The sequence below is a fragment of the Oculina patagonica genome, chromosome 4, assembly GCF_052425735.1.
Source record: "Oculina patagonica isolate OP01 chromosome 4, crgOcupat, whole genome shotgun sequence".
Classification (NCBI taxonomy): domain Eukaryota; kingdom Metazoa; phylum Cnidaria; class Anthozoa; order Scleractinia; family Oculinidae; genus Oculina; species Oculina patagonica.
This window is the reverse complement of record NC_135761.1, coordinates 3,669,104-3,695,296: the sequence shown is the minus strand read 5'-3', so window position 1 is coordinate 3,695,296 and position 26,193 is coordinate 3,669,104. Positions and strand designations below refer to the sequence as shown.

At 37.5% G+C, this 26,193-nt stretch overlaps 2 protein-coding genes across 3 annotated transcripts in view; one reads left to right on the top strand and one right to left on the bottom strand.

Moving 5' to 3' along the window:
* LOC144651190 (5-oxoprolinase-like) overlaps nucleotides 1-26,193 on the bottom strand; it is a 197,323-nt gene that overhangs the window by 41,587 nt on the left and 129,543 nt on the right. The gene's annotated exons all lie outside the window — the stretch shown is intronic.
* LOC144651194 (integrator complex subunit 8-like) lies at nucleotides 31-25,648 on the top strand. Of its 2 annotated transcripts, none has more exons than XM_078511101.1 (31): nucleotides 31-162; nucleotides 291-346; nucleotides 2,246-2,358; nucleotides 2,509-2,575; nucleotides 3,421-3,494; nucleotides 4,101-4,160; nucleotides 4,683-4,725; nucleotides 4,873-5,202; nucleotides 7,921-8,007; nucleotides 8,969-9,139; nucleotides 9,999-10,256; nucleotides 10,781-10,872; nucleotides 11,050-11,131; nucleotides 11,438-11,531; nucleotides 12,376-12,512; nucleotides 13,500-13,610; nucleotides 14,119-14,276; nucleotides 14,925-14,977; nucleotides 15,803-15,921; nucleotides 16,793-16,877; nucleotides 18,484-18,580; nucleotides 19,292-19,325; nucleotides 19,439-19,501; nucleotides 19,913-19,983; nucleotides 20,948-21,066; nucleotides 21,879-21,982; nucleotides 23,510-23,560; nucleotides 24,052-24,131; nucleotides 24,269-24,333; nucleotides 25,058-25,101; nucleotides 25,452-25,648. In XM_078511101.1, the coding sequence occupies exons 1-31, from the start codon at nucleotides 45-47 to the stop codon at nucleotides 25,566-25,568; spliced, it is 3,153 nt and encodes a 1,050-aa protein (XP_078367227.1). In that variant the 5' UTR covers nucleotides 31-44; the 3' UTR covers nucleotides 25,569-25,648. The 2 variants fall into 2 exon arrangements, with proteins under 2 accessions (XP_078367227.1, XP_078367226.1); XM_078511100.1 differs by having other exon boundaries at nucleotides 291-355.

Here is a 26,193-nt window from a genome sequence, read left to right as displayed (position 1 = left end):
AGAAAGCTGCTGACCAGACTCTCATTCACGCGGGCGAAAACAAAATGGCGCAGACCATGGAAGGCGCGAAACCGGAGCAGAAAAACACTGTTTCTTGGTTCGAGTTCTTGTTTGATACAACTGGAGATTTATTGAAGAAACACCTAGGAGAAGTATCGGCAGGTTAATTGCATTTATTTTTGTTTTTTTCTTTATTTCAATACGAAAGAGCAATAAAAAAGAGCAGTCTTTTTCTTGGAATATAGGAACCCCGATTGCAGGGCATAACATGTGTTTTGTTATACTTGCAGAACCTTCAGCCACCCAACTTATTGTACAGTTTCTGGAAAATTCAGGGTTATTCAACGTAAGTGTGGTAGGTACTGCTTATCACAGGAGACCAGAGGGGGATACCTACAAGTAGTTGTGCTGAACACCTCAAAAAAAAAAAACATGGTGGCTAAGCTGCAGATTACCCCGCAAATGAAATTAATCTTATTGAATAACAATAGTTTCTATTGTTCCCTACCTCGTTCTTCAAAGAGTTCCAAATCGGTGAAATATCTCATTTGCGGGGTATTCTGCAGTTGCTCTAAATTGACAAATGCTGCAGACCTGTACCATAAAAAAAAATTCATTGTCGTGAGGACAAGGAACTAGGCACAAAAAAGTGAGTGGTGGGAAGGCAAAAACAATAACACCACTTAGAACTGTATCAAGTTGTATAATAATTAATTAACTAGAACTACACACAATCATTTACTATTTCAGAAAACTAAAGTTAACTTAGCAAGAGATCACCACGTAGAACACAAAAGCAAGCAAGAAGCTACTGAGTAGCTTGAAACTGGGTGGTTAATGTTTAACCACTCTTTTGGATATTTCCTTTTGTTGCTGTACAACAAGAAGTGCGTTATGTTGAAGCGTGAAATGCGATCTACGATACTCGGCCGTTAGTATTAAAGGTCAAAGGCGCTTTTGAAGACTTTGAAGGTGGAGGTATTAGAGTTGTTTTCGTTGTACCTTTAAAACTCATAAAAAAAGTGACTCTTTCATTTATAAACATTTGACAATAAAAATAAGTGGCAGTAAGACACAACGTTTCGATGTCATCCTGACATCATTTTCAAGTGACAAATAAAATAACGGTTCAGCAATGTTAAATATGCGGTTAGAGGTGTGATGTTTCATTAACATATTTGTTTTAAACAAATAGTTTCGCGCCGATAGAATCCAATTGCATGTTCAGGCTAGGTTTCTTCTTTCTAATAAACAACATTTCGTAAATCAAGCAGTCCAGTTTTCCACTGCATTTCTTTAGGACGGAAAAATTACTGGTAAGGTCGCCGATGTTATTAAGGCCGTGATCGTTCTTTAAATGCTTGCCGATTACGGAGAACCTATGTTCATCAATACGTTGGTGTAAATGCCGGCTGGTATAGCCGACATAATCTGCATCGCACAGATCACATTGATAATTGTACACAACTCATTGTTGATTTATTAAACATTTATTAAACGCTATGAACAAATCCGATTATGTTAGCCTTTTGAGTCAAGCATCTATAAATGACACATCTAAATTCGCTCCTGTCAGCTTGCAGAGACCAAAGATGAAAGGCTGGCCACCGAAACACATATATAACACTGTTGAACCGTTATTTTATTTGTCACTTGAAACTGATGTCAGGATGACATCGAAACGTTGTCTTACTGCCGCTTATTTTTATTGTCAAATGTTTATCAAAATTAAGTCTTTTTCTTTCATTTATATCTCGAAATGGACATTTCTAACTTAGCTGCAATTCTATTTTGTACTGTGGTCTAAGCGATGATTTATTGTTGAGTTAAACACATGGAAAACCCGTATATTGCACGTAATTTTAATCCCTCAAGTGGCAAGTAATTTATAACATTTCCCCGTACCCATTTCCCTTCCCCCATTGAGGTAATTTCAAGTAGGTGATGAAAGATGACCAGTTTTAAACTAATCAACATACGTGACTTTCATTGCCTTACCGACAAAAAAAATGTAAAAAAAAACGAAGGTAGATTATGAACTGGGGGGCACCAGACCCCCACCCAGTTAAATACTCCTGTGCAGTTAGAATGGAACACTACAAATGTATAAGCAAAAGAGACTAATCATATTCGATGAGACCTATAAGGAGTCCACCCCTTAACTGAGGCTTGAAACAGCTATGCCTTTGTTTTAGTTTTACAACAGTTGTTATTAAAAGGTGTTAATTTGTTTTATGTCTACTAGGGTGCTACTTCCGAAACTCCTCCACCTGAGAAAAAGGGGGCACGACATCTTTGCTTATTAGCCCTAAGGGCTGCTACCCATCTGCAGTGGAATTTGGACATCTTAGAAGAAAAGTAGGAGTTGTTTTTTTTACACTGAGTTTTTTTTTTGCCTTGTTTTTTTTTTGTTGTTGTTGTTGTTGTTTTTTTGCAGTTTTGGTGTGCACTTCTTATTGGATTTCAGACTTTTTTCTAGTCTCAAACAGCCAGTCTTTTATTTTTCAGCCTGTCACTTCAATGGCAGAACATTTTGTTAGGTGAACTAATAAAGACAGCCCCAGCATTAGAGGGGGTGAGTTGTAAAATTAATAATTGTAATAACATTTGATCACAGCTGTAATATGATGTCTGTACATTGTTTTGGTGATTTTATTTTCTTTAATTCCAGTGTATGACAGTATCACTGGCTCCATAAGTCCATTCAAATTTTTTGCTAATGGTAGAAAAAAAAAGCTTTTAACAATGAATTATTAATAAGTAAGGAAACCACTGTCATCTTTCAGTCCCTCGCATTTTTAAGAAAGAAAGCCCCCAGTCACCTAACATTAAATTGGTAATATCATGCATTAGTGTATACTAAAACAGTGGATTGACGCATACTGATTGGCTACTTAAACTCCAGTTATCCCTTGCTATTCACCTCTGAGCAACATGCATGCAAAAATTGTAATTATTGACAGGGATAAATGAGTTAAAATCATCCTTTTGGGTTATTGTATCTCACTGTTTTAGTATAATAATTATTACACTAAAACAACTATTCACCTCAGTGACAATGGCCAGTAGTGGTGGATATTCACCTCGCTGCTTCGCTGCTCGGTAAATATCCATCACTAGCCACCTCCACTTCAGTGAATAGTTGTTCAATATTACAGTTAACTGTTGTTACATGCAATCTTTTAGCCTGATGGGAATCCAGCTGTTGTGTGTTCGTGCACAACTTTTAGAGAAATTATTTTCACATTTGCTTTATTAATTATTGTTGGCTTGTGCAAACCCCATAAAAAATTGTGGCTGCCTGCTCTTCAAATCCTGACTGAAAACCTCAATGTGTCAGAATGTCTAGTAGACATAATACCAAGTAGCCTTGATTAGCATTGTGCATAGTAGGCATTGTGAATGTATTGCTGTTTCTAGGAGCTGAAAATTGACACAGATATAAGCAACCTGGACCAAAAAACTGCAATGGTGCTAATAATTTACTACAGATGGTAGGAAATGTTTATCTTGAGCTGTAAGGACATGTATTGATTGTCAGTTCTGTGTTTGTACTTATCCATGTTGTTTGTGAAATCTTTGCTACATAGAAGGTGCAGGCAATTCAAAGCTGAAAATTATCTCAAGTTCTTCCGAAAAATGTGTCTTCCTCCACTCTCAGAGGTGGTGGAGCATTGTGGAACGTGGGGTGGACTAAAACTGTCCCAAAAATACTCAACAGGTTTTCATATTTGGAGCAACTTTTTGTTTTCTGAGCAGTTTCTACACCAAAGATTTCAGAAGATTATGTCATTGTTGTTTGAATGCCATATGAACATTTCCGATCATTTTTTGAACTTTTCTGGAGATAAACCAAGTTTCCCAAAGACTTCCAAGGAAGTTATGAAGATGTTTGAACACACTTACGAGACAGAATGTCTTGACAAACCAATTTGACGCTGTGCTAGCGATATTTTGACACTAAAACATGGGAGCTGAGCCACCCAAATTTTTTACTGCCCCCCTGCTCTGCCCAGAGATTCTTGAGAAATCATTATAATAATATTGGTGATTTTGATTGTTTCATGATAATTTACTGACTTGTTTAATATTTCCCTTAGGGTGGTGAGAACTCTATCACAACATTTTCTTCCAAATGTTGGCAAACCTACGAACAATGGGTAAAATAAGTTGTTGTTAAAGTATATGGTTTATGGCAGGCATTTAGCAGGGGTAGTGTAGTTGAACCCTGACACCAAAATTTAGCTTGGTTTGCTATATTAAAAGGGTCACTGTATTGCTATAATTATTAAAAGAATTAAGATGCTTTCTGCTGAAAGTTGGAGCAATAAGTGCAAAAATTAATTACAAAAAATCCACTCATAGCATGAAACTTTTTGTATACTATTTGAAATATTTCACTGTAATTTTTTTCTCTAACTGACCCCCTATTAAATTCTTAAGCATTCCAAAGAAAGTTAATGTCAAACCTCGTAGAAAAGCATAAAACGTGTGTTATTTTGTTTTGAACTGACATGAAACGTCCATTTTAACTAAAATGTGGAGAACTCCAAATTCTTTTTCTCTCTCTCATGATCAGCTTGAGATTGGTATCACTCAGTTTTTTTTCTGAGAGCATACTTCAGGTGTCATTTATTTGACTTAAATGATTATTAACTTGTTTTTTCGTAATCCATTTTTAGTATCACAGCTGATAACCTGGCAAATGAGAACATTCTTAGAAAGGTAAGCTCATCAGAACATTTACTTACAACTAAAGGCAATTTGCAGGACTACAGTGCAGCTGAAATAAGCACAATACCAAACTTCCAAGCTATAAGCCGTTCTCACCATGCTAAGAAGCGACCTAACATGTCTTCTGTTTTATATCAGCTTGAAGAACAACTTCCTACTGCCATCGGCATTCTTACCCAAGCTCTCCAGGTCATAGAGGACATGGATCTTCCTGCAGCCCCTTCACTGTTATCTGATCCTAAAAAGACTGAGCAAACTGGGCAGGAAAAGGCTTCTGGAGAGGCTGGTACAACAAGTGAGGAAGGTGCGGAGAGCATGCAAGTTGATATAGTGGATAACGACAAAGCAAAGAGTGAAAGTGATGCCAAAAATGGTTCGGATGACTGTAATGGCTCCAATACTGTTGAAAAAATGGATACAGCTACAGAGGAGGTTTTTAAAGTGAAGAAGGAAGATATTATTGCTCAGGTATGTGCATATAATTATGAAGGAATTATTGAGTTATTTTTTCAAAATAGCTCTTTAGTCAGCGCGATGGACCTGTACTCAGTGAAGTATGTGTGTTTGTCACACCAATCAGATTTCAGGTACTATCGGAACCAATCAAATTGTAGTTTATAAAGGGGAAGCAATCTGACACAGTTGTAGTCAGCAATTTCCTTCGAAGTTTTTAGATTAGAAGGAGGGGGAATCGGTGAGTTGTGATTTAACCCTGGATTAAAAACGTTTTTCGTAACGCTCGCCTGCTTACAATGCACACGCCGTGAGCAAAAGGCCCAACACTAACTTGTTATTCGTCTTATTGGAGCGTACGTTTGGAGAGGCTAGCTTTCCTGACCGTGGTAAAAATAACATATAACATTTGCACAAAGCAGATTTGAAGAATAATGTTGTCACTACTTTTGCCGTCCGCTTTGCGAAGTTCGTTGGGAAATTGGAAAGTTTGTTGTGAAGTTGCCAAATAGGTTGCGAGTTTGTGAATCAAATTGTGAGCTTCGATACAAAGTTCCAAACTTAGGCCCAAAATTAATAAAACCTTCTATAATCATGTTATCAAAACCAGTTTTGCTACGCTAAACTGTTGGAAACAAATGTCATAAAAATAAAAAAACTTTTATGTTCAGCGAGCCGTAAACATGTTGTCTCGAACAAATTAGTCTGTCGCGTCGCGTCGGCTTCGATTAAAATCAATTTTACATATGGGTAAACCATCCAGTTTCATCCGGTTTACAAACGCAGAAGACTTGAAATTGAAGACAGTGAAGATTATGCCTCACAGAAATCGTTAAATATGTGTTTTCATACAAAAAAGTTAAAATTTGACCAAATTTCTACCTGCATAAAATTTATTTATCGCCAAATCACTTGCGTGATCGCTGATGCGAAACGTTGTCTTGCACTTCAAGCTACTTCAACTTTCCTTGACAAGCTCTAAAATCTTCGAGTTCAGAAATCGCCATGACTTTCGAGCATCATGTTTTGTTTCTCCTCAACTACCAAAACTTCGACAGTTCAGTCGGGCCGTAGTTGGGAACTTATCGAAGTTCGCAATTTGATTCGCAAACTCGCAACGTAATTGGCAACTTCATAACAAAGTTTCCAATTTCCCAACAAACTTCGCAAATCAGGCGGCCAAAGTAAACTGAAATCAACTGTAAAACATCTCGTTCAAACATTTAATGAACCGGTACAAGTATTAACTTTGCTGTTAAAAGCAACTACGATCGATAGCAAAAACAGAATAAGAGCGTGCCATTCCGTGACAATTTGATATCTCAATTAGTTCTTGTTTGTTGAATAGAATTTAGGTTGTGAATGAGCGAAAATCTTTGTTGAACAGTTCTGACAGGAAACAAAGACTCCAGGTATACTGCGCTTTAAAGAACTTTCCTGAAGAAAGTGGTTTTTGATTTGATGCGTTTATTACTTGGTTTATTATAGGACTTTTCGTCCAATGTCTGTATGGAAACGTGGCTTTTTCGAGAAAAACAAGGGTATCGTGTTACGTTCGTTTTTAAAAAACAAAGGTCTCATGTTACAAAAGTGAGAAAAACAACAATATCATGTTTCAGTGTTTGGCAAAAAGCCAAAAGTATTCCGTAACAAACAAAAGTAACACGTTACGGTTGCTACAAAGCTGGTAACAAAATAACCGCTTAAACAGAATAAGAACGTGGCATTTTGTGACATTTTGATAATTGAATTAGTTTTTGTTTTTCAATTAAATGACGAAAATTTACGTATTGAATAAAACAGTTCTGATGTATCAAAATGCACGTAAAAGTTATTTTGTTTGCAAGCAAATTTTGTGCAAAAAAGTGACTCCGTGGGCCGCCATACACAAATGGCTCAACCCATGGCATAAACCATCCCAACAGGACAATCACCCAGTTTCACCCCAAGCCACCCCATAAATTGAAAAAATAACTCCTGCCGCTTAGCGTGCCTATGTTTGGGAGTGTTTCTCTGAACCATTATTTCTAATATTGGTAAAGTATGAATGGAAAAGATGCAGTAATTATTATTAGTAGTAGTAGTAGTAAGGCAGTGACCCTATTCTCCCAGCGGAGAGTTAGGATTAAGGGTTCATGTGTTACCCTTAGGTTTTCCTTTTTCTGGTTCCAGGGTGCAAACTGTTTAGTTTGCACCCTGACATTGGTCAGTGTTGTCTGGATTATAGGCATGCAATGCATACCTAGAGGAATGTAGCTCTTTGCACATATTGCAGGCCTAGATGCTAGTATTGTAGGCACACTATGTGTGCAAAGAGTTTTGTAGCTGTAGTCCTTTGCACACATTGTAGTTCTTTTATACTAGTATTATAAGCATGCAATGTATGCAGACAGCCATCTAACTGTAGCCATTTGCATACATTGCAGGTCTATCATACTAGTACTATAGGCATGCAATGTGTGCAGAGAGCTATGTAGCTGTAGCCCTTTGCACACATTGCAGGCCTATCATAGCATTAAAGACATTCATTGTGTACAAAGAGCTACATGTATGTAGCTGTAAGCCATTGTACACTTTGTGTGCTTATAGTGCTATGTAATAGCTAGGATTATAGGCATGCAATGTGTGCAAATTGTGTTGTTCATTATACCAGCAATAAAATAATAACGTCTCTTTTTCCTCTTGTATGTCAGAAAAGTCGTAATTTAATTTTGATTGTTGCTTTTGTTTTAGGTTTCCTTTGATTTAGGAACTCTGTATTTCTACCAAGAAAAATTCCAAGAAGCTATGAAGTTGTTTGAAAATTGTAAGAATGCACAGGTATGACAACCAACTGACAACAAAACCTTGTTTGGATCATAATTTTATTCCACCTGATCGGTACTCCCCCCCTCACCTTCCCCTCCCTTTTTCCTCCTGGTTTCTGTTGTCCCGGTGACATTGTAATATGGACCCCACCTCTGGAGACAGGAGAACATCTGCATTATTACTTCGGTGTAATGTATTTAGTACAATTTACTGCTCAGTATAACTGGTACGATTGTTGCACTACTGCTGTACAACTGTATAAAACATGTATAAAAAATGTGATCTCAGTGTAACTTTGTATGACTGGAGTATGACAATGCTACAACTGTAATTTACACATGTACAGCTGTTAGTAGCTCAACTTTTGAATGGTCCCTTTGCAGCTTATGGTCACAGAGTACAAAATGCGCTATGCTGGAGGGCAAGCTCCCCTTTGGGCACATTTAAAACAAAGGAAAGCCAAGTATGACTGATTGAAGTCACTTTGTTTTGGATATCCCAGCATGTTGCTTGCACTCCAGCAGGTGTTGGTTTGTACCACGTGACCATTAGCTGAAAACGCCCATTAGCCCTAACACTAGAGTGTGTCGTCCATTGGTAACTTAATGTTATTGCAGTTTTCAGTGAAATGCGAACTCTGAAATTGAAAATCCAACTAACGATTGCGTTTTTCGCTGCCGTCAATCATAATTATGGCGACTGCCAACAAGCAATGACAAACAGAAACAAACAAAATGGATTGAAATCTACCAATCACAACTTGACCTTTTGACCCGAATGAAGTGAACTTCTGTTTCCCGAGAGGTCCACTAAGATTATTGATGGCAGCAAAAAATGTAACTGGTGGTCGAGGATTGAATTTCAGAGTTCGCATTTTACTGAAAACCGCAATAAATACACAACTCCTTAGATTATTAGAATATTAATTTGCTATTCTTGTCATTTTTACAGTTATTATTTCCTTCTATTCTAGTGCTGTCAGTCATCATTTTACACTGTCAATGAAAAGAAGTTGTATGGTTACTATATGGCTTGTTGTGGTCTAACAGGCATCCCTCCTGTAATAACAAGTGCACCGCCACTTGCAGCGACTAAACCTTCCCTCGCTGTGAGACTGGAACACTGCAGACATTCTGGATATAATGTAAATATTAAATCATTAATACCAAGCAACCATACCAAGTGTAGTGTCAAAGTAGTCTTATCAATTAATCTTATTTTGTCAATCAGATTCAATCGTCATCATCATTGTTTTAGTCACTGTCATCATTAACTTCAGCAAGGGGTGGTAAATGGTCCTTCAAAAAATTTCAGGGGTCTCGTCGTCTCAAATTTTCCTTTGACGCCTTCTCGGAATCTCGATTTCTTTTGCAAGGCTAAAAAGGTCTCAGGCTCGCAGAAAAGATATCAGTCTCGCCGTCTCGCAAAGACTCTCATTTACCATTCAACACCCCTTCAATACTGTCATTTTGCATCATTGATTTCAAAGAAAGAGCTTATAACAGCAGCAACTATCTGACACCATAATGTCCAACATGATGGAACACAGATCAGAGCATTCACTCAAAATGGCTGATATTTGTATCCAAACGTTTTTTCTTGCACTAAAACAACTCTTCCTAGTGCTTGTTTTCAACATTTTTGTCATATTAGTGTAAGGCATCTTGTTACCCAATTGGTGTGAGGTTGGAACATGTGAAATGGTCGCTCTCTTACAGGTGGTTAAAAATAGTAGCAAATTTCAAATTCTCTGTCCTAAAAATAGTTGCTGTTGCCTACAAGAGGTGCTCACTTATGAGAAGTTCCAACTATAGTGATTTTACTGTGAAAATTTTAGTATTTTGAAAGTCACTTACAGGAGTTGGTCACTTATAAAAGGTGGTCCCACAGAAAGGTTGGGCTGTTTTACAGCCTTAAAAGGTCACATTCATTTACCTTAATGGCTTAAAAAATACAGTGACTACAGCTCAAGTTTATTATATTGCACTGTTTTTATCATGCAGGATATCATTTCAGTGCTTTTGGAAGACAATATCTCATTTGAACTTCCTTTGGAGTACAGAGAAAATTTAGTCACAGAACTAAGAACACACAGTCGGAGAATGAGCGAAGATGAAGACAGTTCTGGCAGCATTCCTTTAGACTGGCAAATCATGGTCTGCAACATAATCAGGGACATTCTGGAAGGAAGACCTGCAAATCCTGGATTTTGGCTCTCATTGGAAAATTGTTCTCAAAATCAACTCGAGGTTATTTTCTCTGTAAGTATTTTAAAATAGAACTTTTCCATTGCTGTGTGTCTTGCATATCCATCTCATCATTCTTTCAAGATCAAGTGGAAATATGTTGATTAATAAAACTTAATTACCCATTGAAGTATCAACAAAGCAACTTAATAAGTTGTTATCTAGACAGTTTTGTTTTGTCTCTTTTTGTCTTTGTCTTTGGCCTTAAAGAAAGGTTCCATTTTTTATTTTCTATCCTGAAAATGGGATCAGGGTTTCAGAACTTCTGCAGCACATGTCTATCCTAAATTGACAGAAGTGCCCCCCCCCCCCCTCCTTCCCCGCATATTGTAGATCAAAACTCTCTTATTCCTATATGCCATCCCAGTTTGGTCTAACTCCTTACGAACCATACCCTTTTGCAGCAGCACATGCCCACATACTGGTAGCTTATAAAATGGGAGAACCCCCCATGGAAAATGTATGTCTTCAGTGAATGAAAATAACTAATTAAGTTAATTAATAAAAGCTAAAAAATAACATTGTTTTCAATTTTCTAGCTATGTTTGCAGTCAGTCCCAGTTGAAGATGACTTCCATCCTCAGGGTATAAAGGACAGTAACAGGTTCAAAGTTCTTAAATCATTTATCCAGTAAGTATAAAATTAATGTATTTTATAGTTATATTTGTTCATAAAATAACGTTTGAAAAGTTTAAATTGTATATAAATTTACAGTTCGGTGTATCTTTTAATTTTTTGATCTTTGTAGGTATTCTTCAACACTTTGTGAGTTAATTTATTTTAAATTTATTTTTTTTTTTATTTCAGATTGATCTGCTGTAATTGCGAACTGGTGAATGGATGGGAAATTGCCAGGAAATCTGCTGCTAAAGTTTTCTTGGATGAAGAGGTACATATATTCACTGTACAATAATGTACATTTTTACAGCATGCATTAAATCGAATACATCAGAGGGTTTGCGTGTTACTATTAATATTGGGGGGCCCAAAACTAATTATTTAAATAGAAGGCATTTTTAATGGGAAGTCAAAATAGAAACATAACTTAACATTTAATGTCACATCAGTCATTGCAGAAATAAACTTTCAGATGGGTATATATCTTGTAAAAGATAATGGAATCACTAAACATCTTTGGAAGCATTGTTTTCACGTTGATGTTACTGAGATGGAAGTTCATTATTGTAATTTTTAGAAAGAGGCAATGGATTATGTTCAGAATGCGTTGGTTAAAACTCAACAAGAAAATCTCCATTGGATTCCTGTTAATGCACAATATAATACAGAAGGTAAGATTGGATTAAATGATTTAATGAATTTATTTGATTTTTTAAAAATTTGTTTTTTATTTGAGTGACAAGTTTAAAGAATGAAAATATTTTTTTTGTGCAAAATTACATTGCGAGAGCTGGCAGCAACTACAACATTGAATTCGCGGGAAAATCGCGGGCAATCCTGAGCGGGCGAGATAGGCCCATCTTGCCCGCTCTGGTAGCCAATCAGAATGCAGGGTTTACCTCTTCTTGCCCTCTTGCAGAGCCAGCCATATAATAAAAGCAGTTGTTGTACAATAAAGAGTGGTGTTCAGTTTGATAACTTTTAAATGCTATACATGTAAGTTAAAGGGACTATGTCACGGCTAAGTTAATCTTATGTTATTAAATTTTCCCAAATATTCGCTATGAAACTAAATGTTTGCAAAGAAATTAATTCTTTGATACTAAATGACAAAGCCATAGCTTCCTTGCAGCTAAATGTGTCTCCCGGGCGTCATAAATTAAAGTTACAAGCAGACAAGATTAACTTTGAAAACTGTTCCGCCGGACCATATTTCAAAAGCCCACATCGCAATCTGTTTCAATCTTCGACACTTTTGGCCATCCGTACCTTCTTTTGCATTTGGTGTGTTATTTAAATATTCCTTCTCTGTTTTAAGAGGTTATTTTATACATTTAAAAAAAATTGATGGTCATTTCCTATGCCTAAGTTTGGCTAAAATCGTGACACAGTCCCTTTAAATGCTTTAAACATGTAAGCAGTGTGCTTATAGGGAATGCTAAGTGCTTCCCACAAAAAACATTGGTTTAACGAAATGTTGTTGTTAAAAATTAACAAATTATTGGTATGTTGCAGCCTCAACAGGACAAGAAAGCATTGAGTTGAAGAAAGGTCTCCTTTGTAATAAACTGCGACACACAGTTGATCCTGGTGAGATCAGTACACTAGTGGAACAGCTTCATGAAATTGAGAAAGGGAGAAAGCATTCAGAGGTAACAACTTGATTCTGGTAAATGTGACACAAGATATTATATTCTGATGTTACAGTGCTTCTCTCCACCCAGGGGTGTAAGTATGTACTGATGTACTGCTGGAACAACCTGATAAAAATCCCAGGGGGAATCCCCCTTTAAAAATGACAGGGGCACTCGTCATACCTTTTAGGGGTTAACATTTGTCAACAATTTGTTACCCCATAAGGATGCAAAAAAATAAAATGACTATTGTCAGAGTTATTGCAGTACGTGGGTGGAACAACCATATAAAAGTGATGGAAGTGATCACTTTACCTACCCTTAAGTGTGTTCCTACCTAAAATAAACACCATTAGAGTTATCCCAGTCCCTTTAAGGGCATCATACCTGAAGAACAAGTTTCATCAGCTGCTGTTGTATTTTAAAAATTTGTACTTTGTAGGATCGAGAATGAATTTAAGCCATCTACACCTTTCAGAGGTTCTTTTCAAACTTTCAAATATCACTCCATGCCAGTCCATTTTACATTAGTCAAGTGTCTCAGACTATAATCTTCTTATTACAAAAAAAGAATGTGTAGTTCCATAAACTATCCATACCTCCCCCACGGAAGGGATTTTTCCTAAGGGACGAACCATTGTTTTTTTGGAAGGGGGGGGGGATGAAAAATATTGAAAAAAATTGTTTGCAGGGCCTGGAAAGACAAAATAAATTGTTTGCAAAAACGATATGTATAACAAAAAATAGTAAGAATTTCAAAAAAAATTGTTTGCAGAGGTGCATAAACTACAAAAAAAAGAAAGTTTGCAGAGGAACATTTTTCATCCCTCCCCCCCTCCAAGAAAATAATGGTCCATCCCTAAGACCTCCCCATCCCTCTGAAAATTGTAAATAAGCTTCATACATTTCTTAAAGTTTTTGGCCTTTGAGACCCTCCACCCTTGGTGGTTTATTAGACACCAATTCCAACTTTTTTATTTATTCATTGTGGTTTTCATCTTGTAGGAATTTGTGTGTCTACTGTACAAGAGTCACCTCGAGGAAATAAAAAATCTTCAGCAACAGGACATACTCCACATTCTGTTCTCCAAAGCCTTGCACTGCTCAGCTGTTCAGGTAAGTCTGAAATAAAATTCTCCAGGCTTTATTTAATTTGAGATATTGGGGTGCCTATAATGTTGGTGTCCCAACACTATGGCGAGGAGAGACGGACATGCAGGGCTGCAAATAAATTTTTTCACTTGAAAGGACATTTGTCCTACTAAGACACCATCTTGGTTGGACAAAACAAAATTGTGGTTGGACAGATTTTTATTTATTGTTGCCGTAAAATGATTTACGATCAAAAACAGTCCGGACATTATGTCCGACCACACTTCAGATTTGGTCGGACATGAGCAAATTTTGGTCGGCCAATGTCTGATGACCCACTGTTATTTGCAGCCGTGGCAGAAAAGGAGGAATAGGTTAAAGAGGAGGATGAGGAGGAGGGAGATAAGGAGGAGTTGAAGAGGGAGGTAGTGGAGGAGGAGAGGGTGAAGAGGACAATGAGAATGAGGAGGAAGGATTTATAACATTCCTTAATAGGAACTATCCATACAAGTGATTTTTATTTTTCCCTTAGGAGTATGACAAGGCTTCTCAACTTCTTTCTTATGCCCTTGGGATGGTGAACACCGTAGCAGGGAGAGGTGCTGTAAGCAGTCCATTGGAGAGAGTGAAGGCTGCAATACACCAAGAACTTCTTGTTCTTGATATCTGTCATGATTCACACACCAAGAGGTATCGAGTAATGAACTTACTAAGAAATATGCAGTCATTATTATAGCTATTTAGTTCAGTAGTGTTACAGCTATTGTAAGCTTGTAATTCTGTATCGATAATTGTTTTGGGGCTAGGAGTATTGTTCTTGTTTATTTAATCGTTCTCTTGAAGGGTGGTAAGACATTCATGTGAGACGTTGCGAGAGCTGCTACCTAATCCACTTAGTTCTTCAGTAATCTTAACGGAACAAATGTTTGAATGCGTAAATCAAAGCAAATTTGTATTAACTTTACAACTGTTTGTTAAACAATACATTACCTTTTGCTATTCTTGTATTAATAGGTTTGAACAATTACTAAATTTAAAAAACACAAAACAACTTTTTAAAGACATGTTTCGTTATGACTCATGCCATCTTCAGTTTATTGAGAATTTAAAATCTAGGGCTATATATATACCCAAGCTACAAATACAAAAATAGAAATGTATACAAAGTAAAATTACAATAACAAAAGATTATAATGGTAAAGCCATTACAAAGTGGCAGGTACTGTCTGGTACTGTCTAGAACAGTAATTACTCACAGTGTGAGCTTTAGACCGTTACTAATAGAACAAAAGATTTAAAAGATTTCCAAAGTTTGAGACTGTTGCTTTTCTTTTACAGAGCAGATGAGATAGCAAACCGTGTCAAGTCTTACATTTGGCAAACTGCTCCAGGTATTCAGAAGGCGCGCGTTACTCTTTAATTTGAGTAGGGCACATCTGGATTCTGCTTCAGTATGCACTGCAATGGTAGCCTGAGGCATTATCTCTCTCCCAGTTTTTTTGTTTGTTTGTGTTTTTGCACAATTGCCCTCTTCCTCTCCATTTATCATTGTCATAGCTCTGCTTAGATGTTTGTGGTGTCTCTAATTGGTTGTTGGTTAGTTGAGCTTTCTAACATAAGCAATAACAAAATGCTATTCAAATTGCCAGAGTTAGAAATGGGAACCATTGTGAGTGGTTCACACTTCTAAGCTGCCCCAAGTACAATCACAGTTAAAGAGGTCTTGAAATATACCTTAAAGACCCTAGTCAGCCATGCTTTTGTTTTTGTTTACATATGAGAATGTCGGTATTATATTTTATGTGGAGCATGTCTAAACGAAAGAGATCACATGACTGTGAAACTGCTCAAAGTAATTAAACAGACTTTCAGGAACACAACTTACAGCAATGCAATAAGATTTCGCTTCGCCATACAGTTCTCATGATTTTGATGGCATGGAAAATAGCGGAGGTTGACTAGGTTTCTTTAAACATGGTTCATTTAAAATGGGGTGGCCTCATGGTAAGCCTGCTGGACCCTGGATTGAGCAGTCTTGGTTCAACCCCAGTTGTGTTTTCTCCACCCGGGTGGGTACTGGCAAATGTAGTAACCTTACGATGTACTAGTATCCCATCCAGGGAGGAGTAGAAATAACCCTAGCTCCAGCCTGATGGGCTGAAAAGTCCAATATCAGACTTCACCTATCTACTACTAACATGTCGATATCTTTACAGGTGCAGCAGAGATTCATATTGAAGAACAAGTAAATGCCTTTCTATTAAATGGAAAGGAGTGGGAGTTTCTATCAGAGATAAGAGTTGATGAAAATGCACAGTTCCTGGATCACAGATCTGTAAGTTAATCAGCTGACAATTGTTATAGTGCATTGTTAATGTCTATTTAGTTTGTTACACTCCATGCTGAACCTGCAATGTGTTCTTTCAAGGCCAACATTTTCTTGCAGGCGACAGTAAAAGTAAAGCTACAGAAAGTTCTCTATGAGGAAAACAAATTCGTGAATCCTTCACATGCAAAAATACAAACTTGTACATTTCCTGTACTGAACAGTAGGCCAATGTGCAAAATTCTAGTGAATGTACCCAGAAAACCATACTGTCTTGCCTTTAACCCTATTCAACCGGCTTTTGCCTTTTTCTTCCAGTTTGCTCACCAACTATGGAGTTGTCCCTCTTTTTTTGTCGTCACGGGTGGTGACGTCACTCACGCCATCATTGTCCCCCCATCTTTCCCCATCTTATTTCATCCATCCGGCCACCCAATCACTATCTCAGTCCCCGTATCCATCAGTCCCACAGGCATCTCCATTCCATGTGTGTCAGTTCCCTCTCCCACACGGCTCAGAAGTTGGCAGCGTGGTCGAGTCAGTCAGCGTGGCCCCCCCCCCCCCCGGTCTGATGGGTTAAGCTTTCACTGGACAATTTAATTGAAATAGCTGTAATCACACATTCACTTTTAATCACTACATGCACATACATAATCACAGTAAAAAAAGTGGTGTCTTTTAAGTCCTGTCAACCTTTGAGCTGGCTAAAGTGGCATGTGTTATGGTAATGACATACAAAAACAGCAGTGTTTTTATCTTTATTAAAAGTGAACTTAAAACGAAATCAAACACAGTAAGACATGAATGAAAACTATCGGTTGCCTTCAGCATGTATGTGTTTGTGACTTACTCCATTTACTAAAACTCTTTACATTTGTAGCTAAGCAGTTTGCTAGCATCCACCTGCTACCTTCTATCCAAACCTCAAGGATGGAGGAAGCCAGCCAGAAGTCTCTGGGATGGCAGTAAGTACATAACATTTTGTAGACTGTACAGGATGTTTTCATTGCAACATCAGGAAGTTGAAGCTATCATAATAAGGACCTTCCGATTGGAGTACGAGGCCAAGTACAAGAATAACTTTCAAATTGCAATCCAGTTACGTTCCCAGAGTGTTCACTCTTCCCTGTTGCTGACCAGTTGAAAAAGAGGCTATTGGTTCAAATTGATGTAAAATTTGATAACCAAAAGCATAAGCACACAAGATTTGAAAAGTCGAACTTGTGCTCAATCTTGTACACATCCGATCTAAAGGTCCTTATTTACTGTACAAAGGATCTCATCATATCTATTGAAATACCATTTCGGTTAGTGATGTTCTCATTTCCGGCATCATGGTGGATTGCCTGAGAACTCCTTAGGGACAGACCATGAGAAAAGTGATGGGGGGGGGGGAACCAAAAAAAAATTCATGCAAAGGGGAAGGCAAAGAAAAAAAAATTGTGCAGAAAGAAAGGTCCTATTAAGCACTGAAAATACCTGTCATCATTTAACACTTGATGAGATCAATTATTCAACGAAATATATGTTGGAGAACGCTGAAAATAGCATTTCCGAGCCTAGAAATTTCAAACTTTTCTGGGGGAGCATGCCCCCAGATCCCCCTAGATGGATTGTGATCATAATGTTCCTTTAGCTTGTCTCTCTCCAGCCTGCGTAGATTGCTTACCAGTTAACTCTTTTCTCAAACAGATTGCAAAACATAAATGCAGTGGTTTTAGTTTCTGTTGTCAACTCCTGTCAAATATGATTTCTGCAGTAATTATTTATGAATTTTTATTACGTATTGTTTCAGTTTTTGCATATGTTTATGTCTAACTTTTCTCATGGACTTAACACGGAGATATGTAAAAAACACAAATCTACTATACGAAGTGAAAAATTCATCCTGCTTTGGTGTGTAAAGAAGCAAAAGAAGATGTACCTAGAATTTCAGTGTCCATTAGGGACACAGGGTGGTGTATGATTGGGATCGCACTTTAAAAGCTGATATCAATTTAAAAACCTCTAATCCATTACAGACAATCAAAAAGACTTTTTTCCTTATTAACTTTTTTTTTGTAGAAAAGGGGTGGGTCATGTAATTTCCAACCCCTGATCAGGGGTGGGCCAGTCAGTTTTGAGCTAGAAGGAAGGGGTGGGTCACATATTTTTCAGCCTCAACTTTTCCAATTGCACCACCCTTGACCCCCTCTCCCCCCCCCCCTTCGGTACTTATTGACAGTCCCTAAAGGATGAAATCAATGAACAACAGCATTTTTAAAATATTTAAACAATTAACCAAATAATCAACAAAGCAACATTTGTCAAAAACATGGTATAAAGTAGCAATACATGACATTTGTCTGAAAAAAAAAACATTTGTCTAAAAAAAATTCAAGCAGAGGGTTTCACCAGAAAAAAAAATTCCTGCTTAAGAAATGGGCAGAAAAAAAAAATTCGTGCAAGCCGAAAATTCCCCACCCCTCCTCTCACTTTTCTAATGGTCCGTCCCTTATCTGACTACAACCACCTGCCGATTCCTTTCGTTTTTACATGATCTCTCACTGCTGCCCTTTCTTTTTATTTCAGTTCTCAAGGTATTTAGTAACAACATAGGACAACAGAAGAGGCCTGCTGATGGAAGTCAAAGGGTTGCTACTCCCACTCCTACTGAAGGACTAAAACTGTAAGTCCAGGGGAAGGGAACTCCCACATGAAAGGAATGGGGTGCTTGTCGCCTCACCTAGGGGTGTTTGGTTGTTCAGGACAAATGCAATATTTTTAGCTGTTAACGTCTCGTCGAAGGTTACACATGAAGAAGTAACAAAACACTGTCATACCGTGTTGGCAATGTACGCCCGCCGGGACCCCCCCGACCAATCAGGCATGGAAAATGGTCTCTGTTAGGGGGACGGACCATTTTTTTTTGGAGGGGGGGGGGATGAAAAAATTAAAAAAATTTTGCGGGCGAAAACAAAAAATTTTGCAAACACGATATGTATAACAAAAAATAGTAAGAATTTCGAAAAAATGTTTGCAGAGGTGCATATAAATAATGCGAGGAATTCTCCCCCCCCCCTCCAAGAAAATATGGTCCTCCCTCAGGGGTCCAAAAAACTTAAGCCACGCCCAGTTTGGTCTCCTTGAGGGGCTTAATTCAGATTTTCCAATGAGCACCCCCCCCCTTCCCTTGTATATGAGAATCCCCCCAGGACAAAAGATTTATATACATTAGGGGTATTCTTTGCTACCTGTAAGTTCAATAGTGCAGCATTTGTGATTTTTCAGATAACTCATAATATATGTCTGAATTTTTCAAAGTTTCTGATGCAAGGTTGTATTTGTTATTAAAGAAGTTGCAATTGATGTACTAAAATAATTGTTTACTATTTTGCAGGACAACTCTTATCCATTTTGTTCGAAAAATAAAGGTAAATCATTGAAGACATAATAATTATTGTCTCTGTTTTGACTTTACCTGACTTACAGTTTTGTGTTAAATTTGGTATCACTATTATCCTATTTTTTCACTGTTTTCTTCTAGGAGGAGACAGTACTCACTGTGTTGATATCATGTTTAGTAAGACTGCGCAATGCTTCTAACAAGGTTTGCTTTCATATAAATATTATATATAATATACCCCGTTTGTGATATACAACTCACCTTTTTTTTTTCTATATAAAAAAAAAAAAAAAAAAAAAAAAATAATTTTTTTTTTTTTTTCTCTCTCCTTTTTTTTCTTTTTTTTTTTTTTTTTTTTTTTTTTTTTTTTTTTTTTTTTTTTTTTTTTTTCCCCCTCCCCGTTTAATGTTCTTGGTCAAAAACACACAAGACACCCGCTTTTCTTTGACCACGTTTTCATAAATCCATTAATAATCATGAGATAAAGGATCCACGGTGTGAAAGGCAGACTCCTGGTTGCATAGTTTTGAGATATACAACTTTCACTGCTGGGCAATAGGCTATGAGGACTATCCTTATGTTTAACCCTGCAATATTTTTTCCTTTTATTTTAAGGGCGATGAGGCAAATAATCAAAGGGAAATATCAAGCTCACACAGCCATCTCTGGCCAACTGCAATCACAAAGTATGTTGCCAGATTTATTGAATGTAAAAACGACTATTGTATAGTTCAACTTTCTGCTTAATCCAAACTTATGGTGACCAACAAAAATGGGAGTCCAAATTTTTTTTTAAGCACACTTATGATGACCATAAATGTGCATGTCCAGAGACCTGAATGACCTCCTGGTTTAATGTAGCCTTCAAACACAAGGGTCTCTCTTTGCACACCCAAATTTTTCCTTAATTAAATTCCATACTGATAACATATGTCGCTAGAGAAATCTGTGTTGTTACTTTCTACTGAAAAATTGAAAACCACAGAAAAAAGCCAATCAGAGACACTAACTGCAGGTCATGAATCTGTTTACACATTCTTTTAGCGTTACATGCATAGCTTTCTTTCTACATCCAACTTTCGACTTCGTTTTTTAGACGTGCTGTTTAAAACCAGCCATTCAAAACCGATACATTTTAAGCGTAGGTTTGTTGAGCGAAAGAGGAGCGAAGAAGCGAAGCGAGGACACGCCTTTGTTGGTTTCATGCAAATGAGCACTCAGGTCAGAAGGTCATGCTAGTGCACTGTAATTGGCGGATTTCGATCTGTGTTGTTTGTTCAGTATGTCGAAAGATGGATGTCGATAGATAGCCGATATGCACGTAACACTGAAAGTGGGTGTAAGGCTATGCCGCATCATAGAGGTTTTCAGCTCAAGACCTATAATATAAAAAAAAAAAAAAAAAAATTGGGCCCCCCCCCCCCCAAAAAAAAAAAAAAAAAAAAAAAAGAAAAAAAAAAAAAAAAAAGGGGAAGGGGAGGGAAAACTTGACGACCTTCCCAAGGGTATTGACGAGGATTGTAGATGCCTCAGAACATGCAATGTGACACGGCTGTTTACAACTTTAAAAAGAGGTTATGTTATGGAATACGGTTTGTTCTTATGTAGCACAAAGGCTCAAAGGTCTGGTGTGTTTTTATTTCTCAACAGCCCTGGTAATGTAAATTTTGATCACATTGGCTTAGCACTGTCAGGTGTTGTCCACCATGCGCTCTCAGTACAGCATCACAATGTTTCCTGGCTTCAAACACTTGGAGACATTTACTTGGGTAAGTGTCTTGCAAAACACTCAATAACAAGTTTTGTTATATAGCTAGAAACTTTTCCCCCAACAACTTGCGTTCTTATTGGCTAATTCGAGGTCACACAACATCTAACAATAAAAACTGTTTCACGCCAAAAGTCTTAGAGTGGGCAACAGAAGGTAAAAATGCAATGTTGCTCGCAAATGTTGACCGAGGAGCACCAATTTTTCTAAGCCTTTGTCCTGCTATATAACAACAATAATTAATGATTGATCCTGAAGGAAACAGTTAAATTTGTTTCCTGAGAATCTTAATGTTTCCCAAGGTAAAGCCAAAGGAAACATTGAAATTTGAAGAAAAGCAAAATTAACTGTTTTTCCGAAGGGAATGGTCATTAAGCGTATACTATTAAATTCAGAATGAAGGCTATTGATAATCACTGGATCTTTGAGTAGTTTTCAGTCTGTCACTTGCCTTTTCTAACTTCCATTCCACACTGCCATCCATCTCATCTTGTATCAAAGTGCAGCTAGTACACTTTTCTCCAGTTTGAAAGAGACTGATTTCATGTTGCAGACAGGAAACAGCATTAAAATGCAAGGCTCCATCACTACATGTACTTGCAACATGTGACATCCCTATCAAGGCTGCAGTTTTCAGTAACATTTTGTTCAAGTCTTGGTCTTTCAACAACTTGCCATGCCACTGCATATGTGCTATTTAACATTTAGCAATCTGGTCTAGATTGTCTCTGACACTCCCATAAACATGACTCATGAGCTGAAATAGATATTGTAATAAATACTTATACATGTGTTGTTTTTTACATTCTTTAGATTCTGGAAACTATTCATCAGCATTGCGGTGCTATCTAGAAGCTGGTGCTGTCTCATCATTTTTCTTTAATTCACCAGTCCCACCAACTGTCTGGGATGATCAGGTAGAGTCTTTGAAAAGTACTTGGTGCATTTCATAGTCCAAAAGGAGGTACAGTCAACAAAGCAAGTCAATAGTTTATCATTAAAGAATTTTTTTGTTATTCAATTCAAACTTCCACTACTACTCTTGGAATGAGGTACCAATCAAACTCCAGCACTAGCATCCATCCAAATATTAAACATTTATTGGATCATTGTCTGTCTTCACATGCTACACATGACTATTATGCCACACAATACTTTTCGATATTTGCATAATGGTGGGCTACAAGGAATAAAAATGCAAAATATCAGCAGAATTTGTATTTTAATATCTCTTGGCCATTTTCGTTTGGAACTTGCCCCTTTGAAATGAGAACGCATGGGCAGGACATCTTGGTAACAAGGAAATGGGTGCATCGTTACAAAATTGAAAGAAATTTTTTTCATGATTTACCATACTGACCGTTCATTACGTTCCAAAAAAACTGCCCTCACAACTAACCTTATACAAAACTGACTGTAAGATTTTAACTAAGCATTTTTAAATAGTTGTATTTCGTACAAAATAAAAAAGTATAAATTGTAAGAAACTTACAGAATAGTTTGTGGCCTGGTCTAAGGCATATTGGCCGCGGCCGCACTTGAGAGTTAACTGGGTTAATTTTTTAGAAACCCGGTTAAAAATTTCCACAAAACTTAACTAGGTTAAAGTATGGTTACCAAAACTAACTCGGTTAAATATTTTTAGCGGCCGCATTACGATCAGACCAGACTGAAGTGATGCTATTTGAAAACAAGCAAAAGTGACCGGCTTTCATGATAATTTTATTACTTGCTCATTTCTTCTCCTGCTTTTAAGATTTATTTCAATGCATTCTCGGCTTACACCGCTCTATTTTTTCCGAATGCGTTCTACGCAAATTTCAAGCCCAGTTGTTTCGAATATGTTAATCTTCAGCAGTCATTCTAAGGCTCATCGGCATATCGAAATCGCCTTCAAGGCCTTCAAGTGCACGTTTTTCCAAGGAATCGGCGAAGAGATGGAGGAGATCATCAGAACCATGAGAGCCCTGTCTGAGCCAAATAATCCGCATTTCTTTGGTGGTTCTAGAGTTTCTTAATAGCAAAGGAAATTATAGAATTAAGCCATGAACTGTTTCCAAACGCCATGTTTGCGTGTGATGGAAAATAATATCTTACCTGGAGATGATTGACACATTTGACAAATAAAACAATAGTTGAATCTGATAAGAAACCACTAACCTGGTTAAAACGACCCAGAAAGGTAGTTTAGAATTAACCTAACCCAGTTAAAAAATCTTTTGTTCTTTGATTAATTTCCATGGGAACCGCTAACCTGGTTAAGAGTCAGTTAACTTTCCAAATACGCGGCCGCACTAGACATTTTTTAACCCGGTTAATTTTAATTGATTAATTGGAAATAACTCGGTTAACTCGCCAAGTGCGGCCGCGGCCATTGTGTTAAATCACATTATGCAGAGTTACTGATTTTGTTTAAACTTCACACATTCCTTGTGTTTTTGCAGGTTTACAGAAAAATGGTCACTTGCTGTTCAGCGATGAAGGCTCATATTCAGGTACTTACCAATAAAATTGTTATTAATTTTGTATTCAATTCAACTATCTGATTAAAATTGCATGGTATCTGGTTGTTGTCACTCTTATATCTTTTCAGTGTTGCGAATGAGTTTCCACTGTTGTCAAATTACCTGAATGGCAGTAACTGTAAATACTCTTTTAAACCCCAACCACCCCAGAAGGTTCTTTTCAAGACCCCTTAAGGAGGGCTTATTACAAATCCAATATCAGTTCAGGTACATACAAAAGAATAAGCTACTGTAAAAGATAGTAGCAATAAAAGGTAAATGTTACCTTGTTCTCTTGTTAATTAGTTATCATGATCTAACATGTACAGGAAATTGTGTGTGGGGGGGGGGGGGGTTTCATTAAACTTATAACAGGGTTATGTTTTCGACTGACTAGTACTTCACACCCATTGGGCTACAGAAGAGTGTTTAAATATGTCATAAGTAATGCTGATATTTTTGGAATGCTGTCCTCACTACAGGCAGCATTACTTTGTCAGTGTATGGAAGTCAAAGACTACACAACAGCCTTCAAAGCCCTTCAACAAGCTTCATCCGCAAGGTAATGAAACAGTCTGCAAAATTCAGTTTTACTTGTAAATTTACAGAGGTCCCCCAGTTGTACTGCATAATGGGTATGATTAAACATAAGCATGAAAAGCATTAATTAAAGCGATTAATTTATTTTTTAAACAACAGTTCCGATGCCATGGACTTCTACTATTCCTTCTTCTGGGACATAACAATGTTAGAATATTTAACCTGTATCCTTTCAATAAAAGTGATTTCATCTAACTTGTTGATTGAAACATCTTTGTTGGTTTTTTTGGTAAAGACAATGGCAAGGGAGGAACAGGAGGAGGGAGTTAGAGAAGGAAGATAATGAGGAGGAGGAGAATGCGACAGAAGAGGTGGTGGTGGTGTTGGTGGGTATTGTTGGCGGAGGACGACAACGAGATGGAGGAGGAAGAAGAAGAGATGAGGTGGTGGTGGTGGTTAAGGAGGAGGTTGTGGTGGTGGTGGTGGTGGTCGTGGTTGAAGAGGAGGTTGTCATGGTGGTGGATGACCACGGCAACGACAACGAGATGGAGGAGAAAGAAGAAGAGAGGAGGAGGTGGTGGTTGAGGAGGAGCAGTAGGGGAGGTGGTGGTGATGAAGGAGGAGGTTGTGGTAGTGGTGGTGGTAGAGGAAGAGGATGATGGTGATGACAAGGTGGAGGAGGAACAGGAGGAGGAGGACAACAATGATAATGAGAACAATAATAATGACAATTATTGTGTAATGTAGCTCTGTTGTATTTATTTTTTCTTCAATTTTTCCCTGGACTAGACTAACTCCAGTATGACCTTATTCTTTTGTCATGTTGTTTCAAATACCTGGCAGAATCTTAAAAACTACTGTTCATTGTTTAAGTGAACCATTTTTTTAATCAAATTCTCATAACCGTTTGCTTTATTTTGACTGTCAACCTTAACTCTTGAACCCTAGACACCCATGCAAAGCGTGGACAAAATGATAAGAAACTGCTCACGGTGAGTATTATTTTCAATTGTATTGTTCAGTTTTTTTTTTTGCTCTTTGTTTCCTCTAAATCTCTCCCTCCCTCAAGATCTTTCCTCTAAATCTCTAGTTACCATGATCAATAAGCTGGATGTGCGTGCAGATTGTTGGTCATACAAAGTGATCCAAACATGATTTGTGCATTTCGTTCCTAGTAGCTTGTTGCAGGGATTCAGTTAGTTGGGGTGCAGTTTAAAGAAACCAAATGCCCGAAACTGCTTCATTGCCCAGTTGGCACTGTCTTGTGGTGGTTTGGAGTAGTTATAAATATGTTCTCCACACATTCCTAATTCAATGGGTGTCAATGTTTTGATTTTTACAGATACAAGCCATCAGTCAACCTGATCTGAACATTTTTAACACATCTGAACTTCTCCAGCACACAGAACAAAGCAGGAAAGCTAAGCTACTGAGAACTCTTGCCAAACAGTACCTCTAGCCTGGCCACATTCTATCTGCAATTCCTCAAAATCTCCCGACTGAATTTGTGAAATGAAATAAAGACGAACTTCAGAAAAAGGCGTCATGTTTGTGTAGTTGCTGGGATTCTATTAGGCTAGTTTCAAATTACGCTCTACTGATTTTAAACAAAGGATTGAAGTCGAGGTTGAGGGGAATAAAACAAAAGAAAATTTTAATTGTTCTCTGAACCTCGACTTACCGGTAATTCCTTTGCTTGTGATCAGTGGAGCGAAATTCGAAACTAGCCTATTAACAAGCTAAAACTACATGTCACACAAAGGGACGGACCATTATTCTTCTGGAGGGGGATCAAACTATTTTTTTCAGTGTCGTTGTCTGTGCAAACAATTTTTTTCCGGCTGCATCTTCCTGTAGACAATGTTTTTTGATATCTGCAAACAATTTATTGGGGCTTTTTTTTGCTTTTGCAAACAATTTATTTCAGGATTTTTTTATCTCTCCCCCCCCCCCCCCTCCTTTCCAAAAAGCCACTGCCCCACAATTTCCAAAGCTAATTGCTGTTTCTGTAGCATAAAGTGACAAGGGGTATTGTAACTTTCCCTGGATGTTTTGCTTGTCCACATTCTCGTCTAAAGCCCACA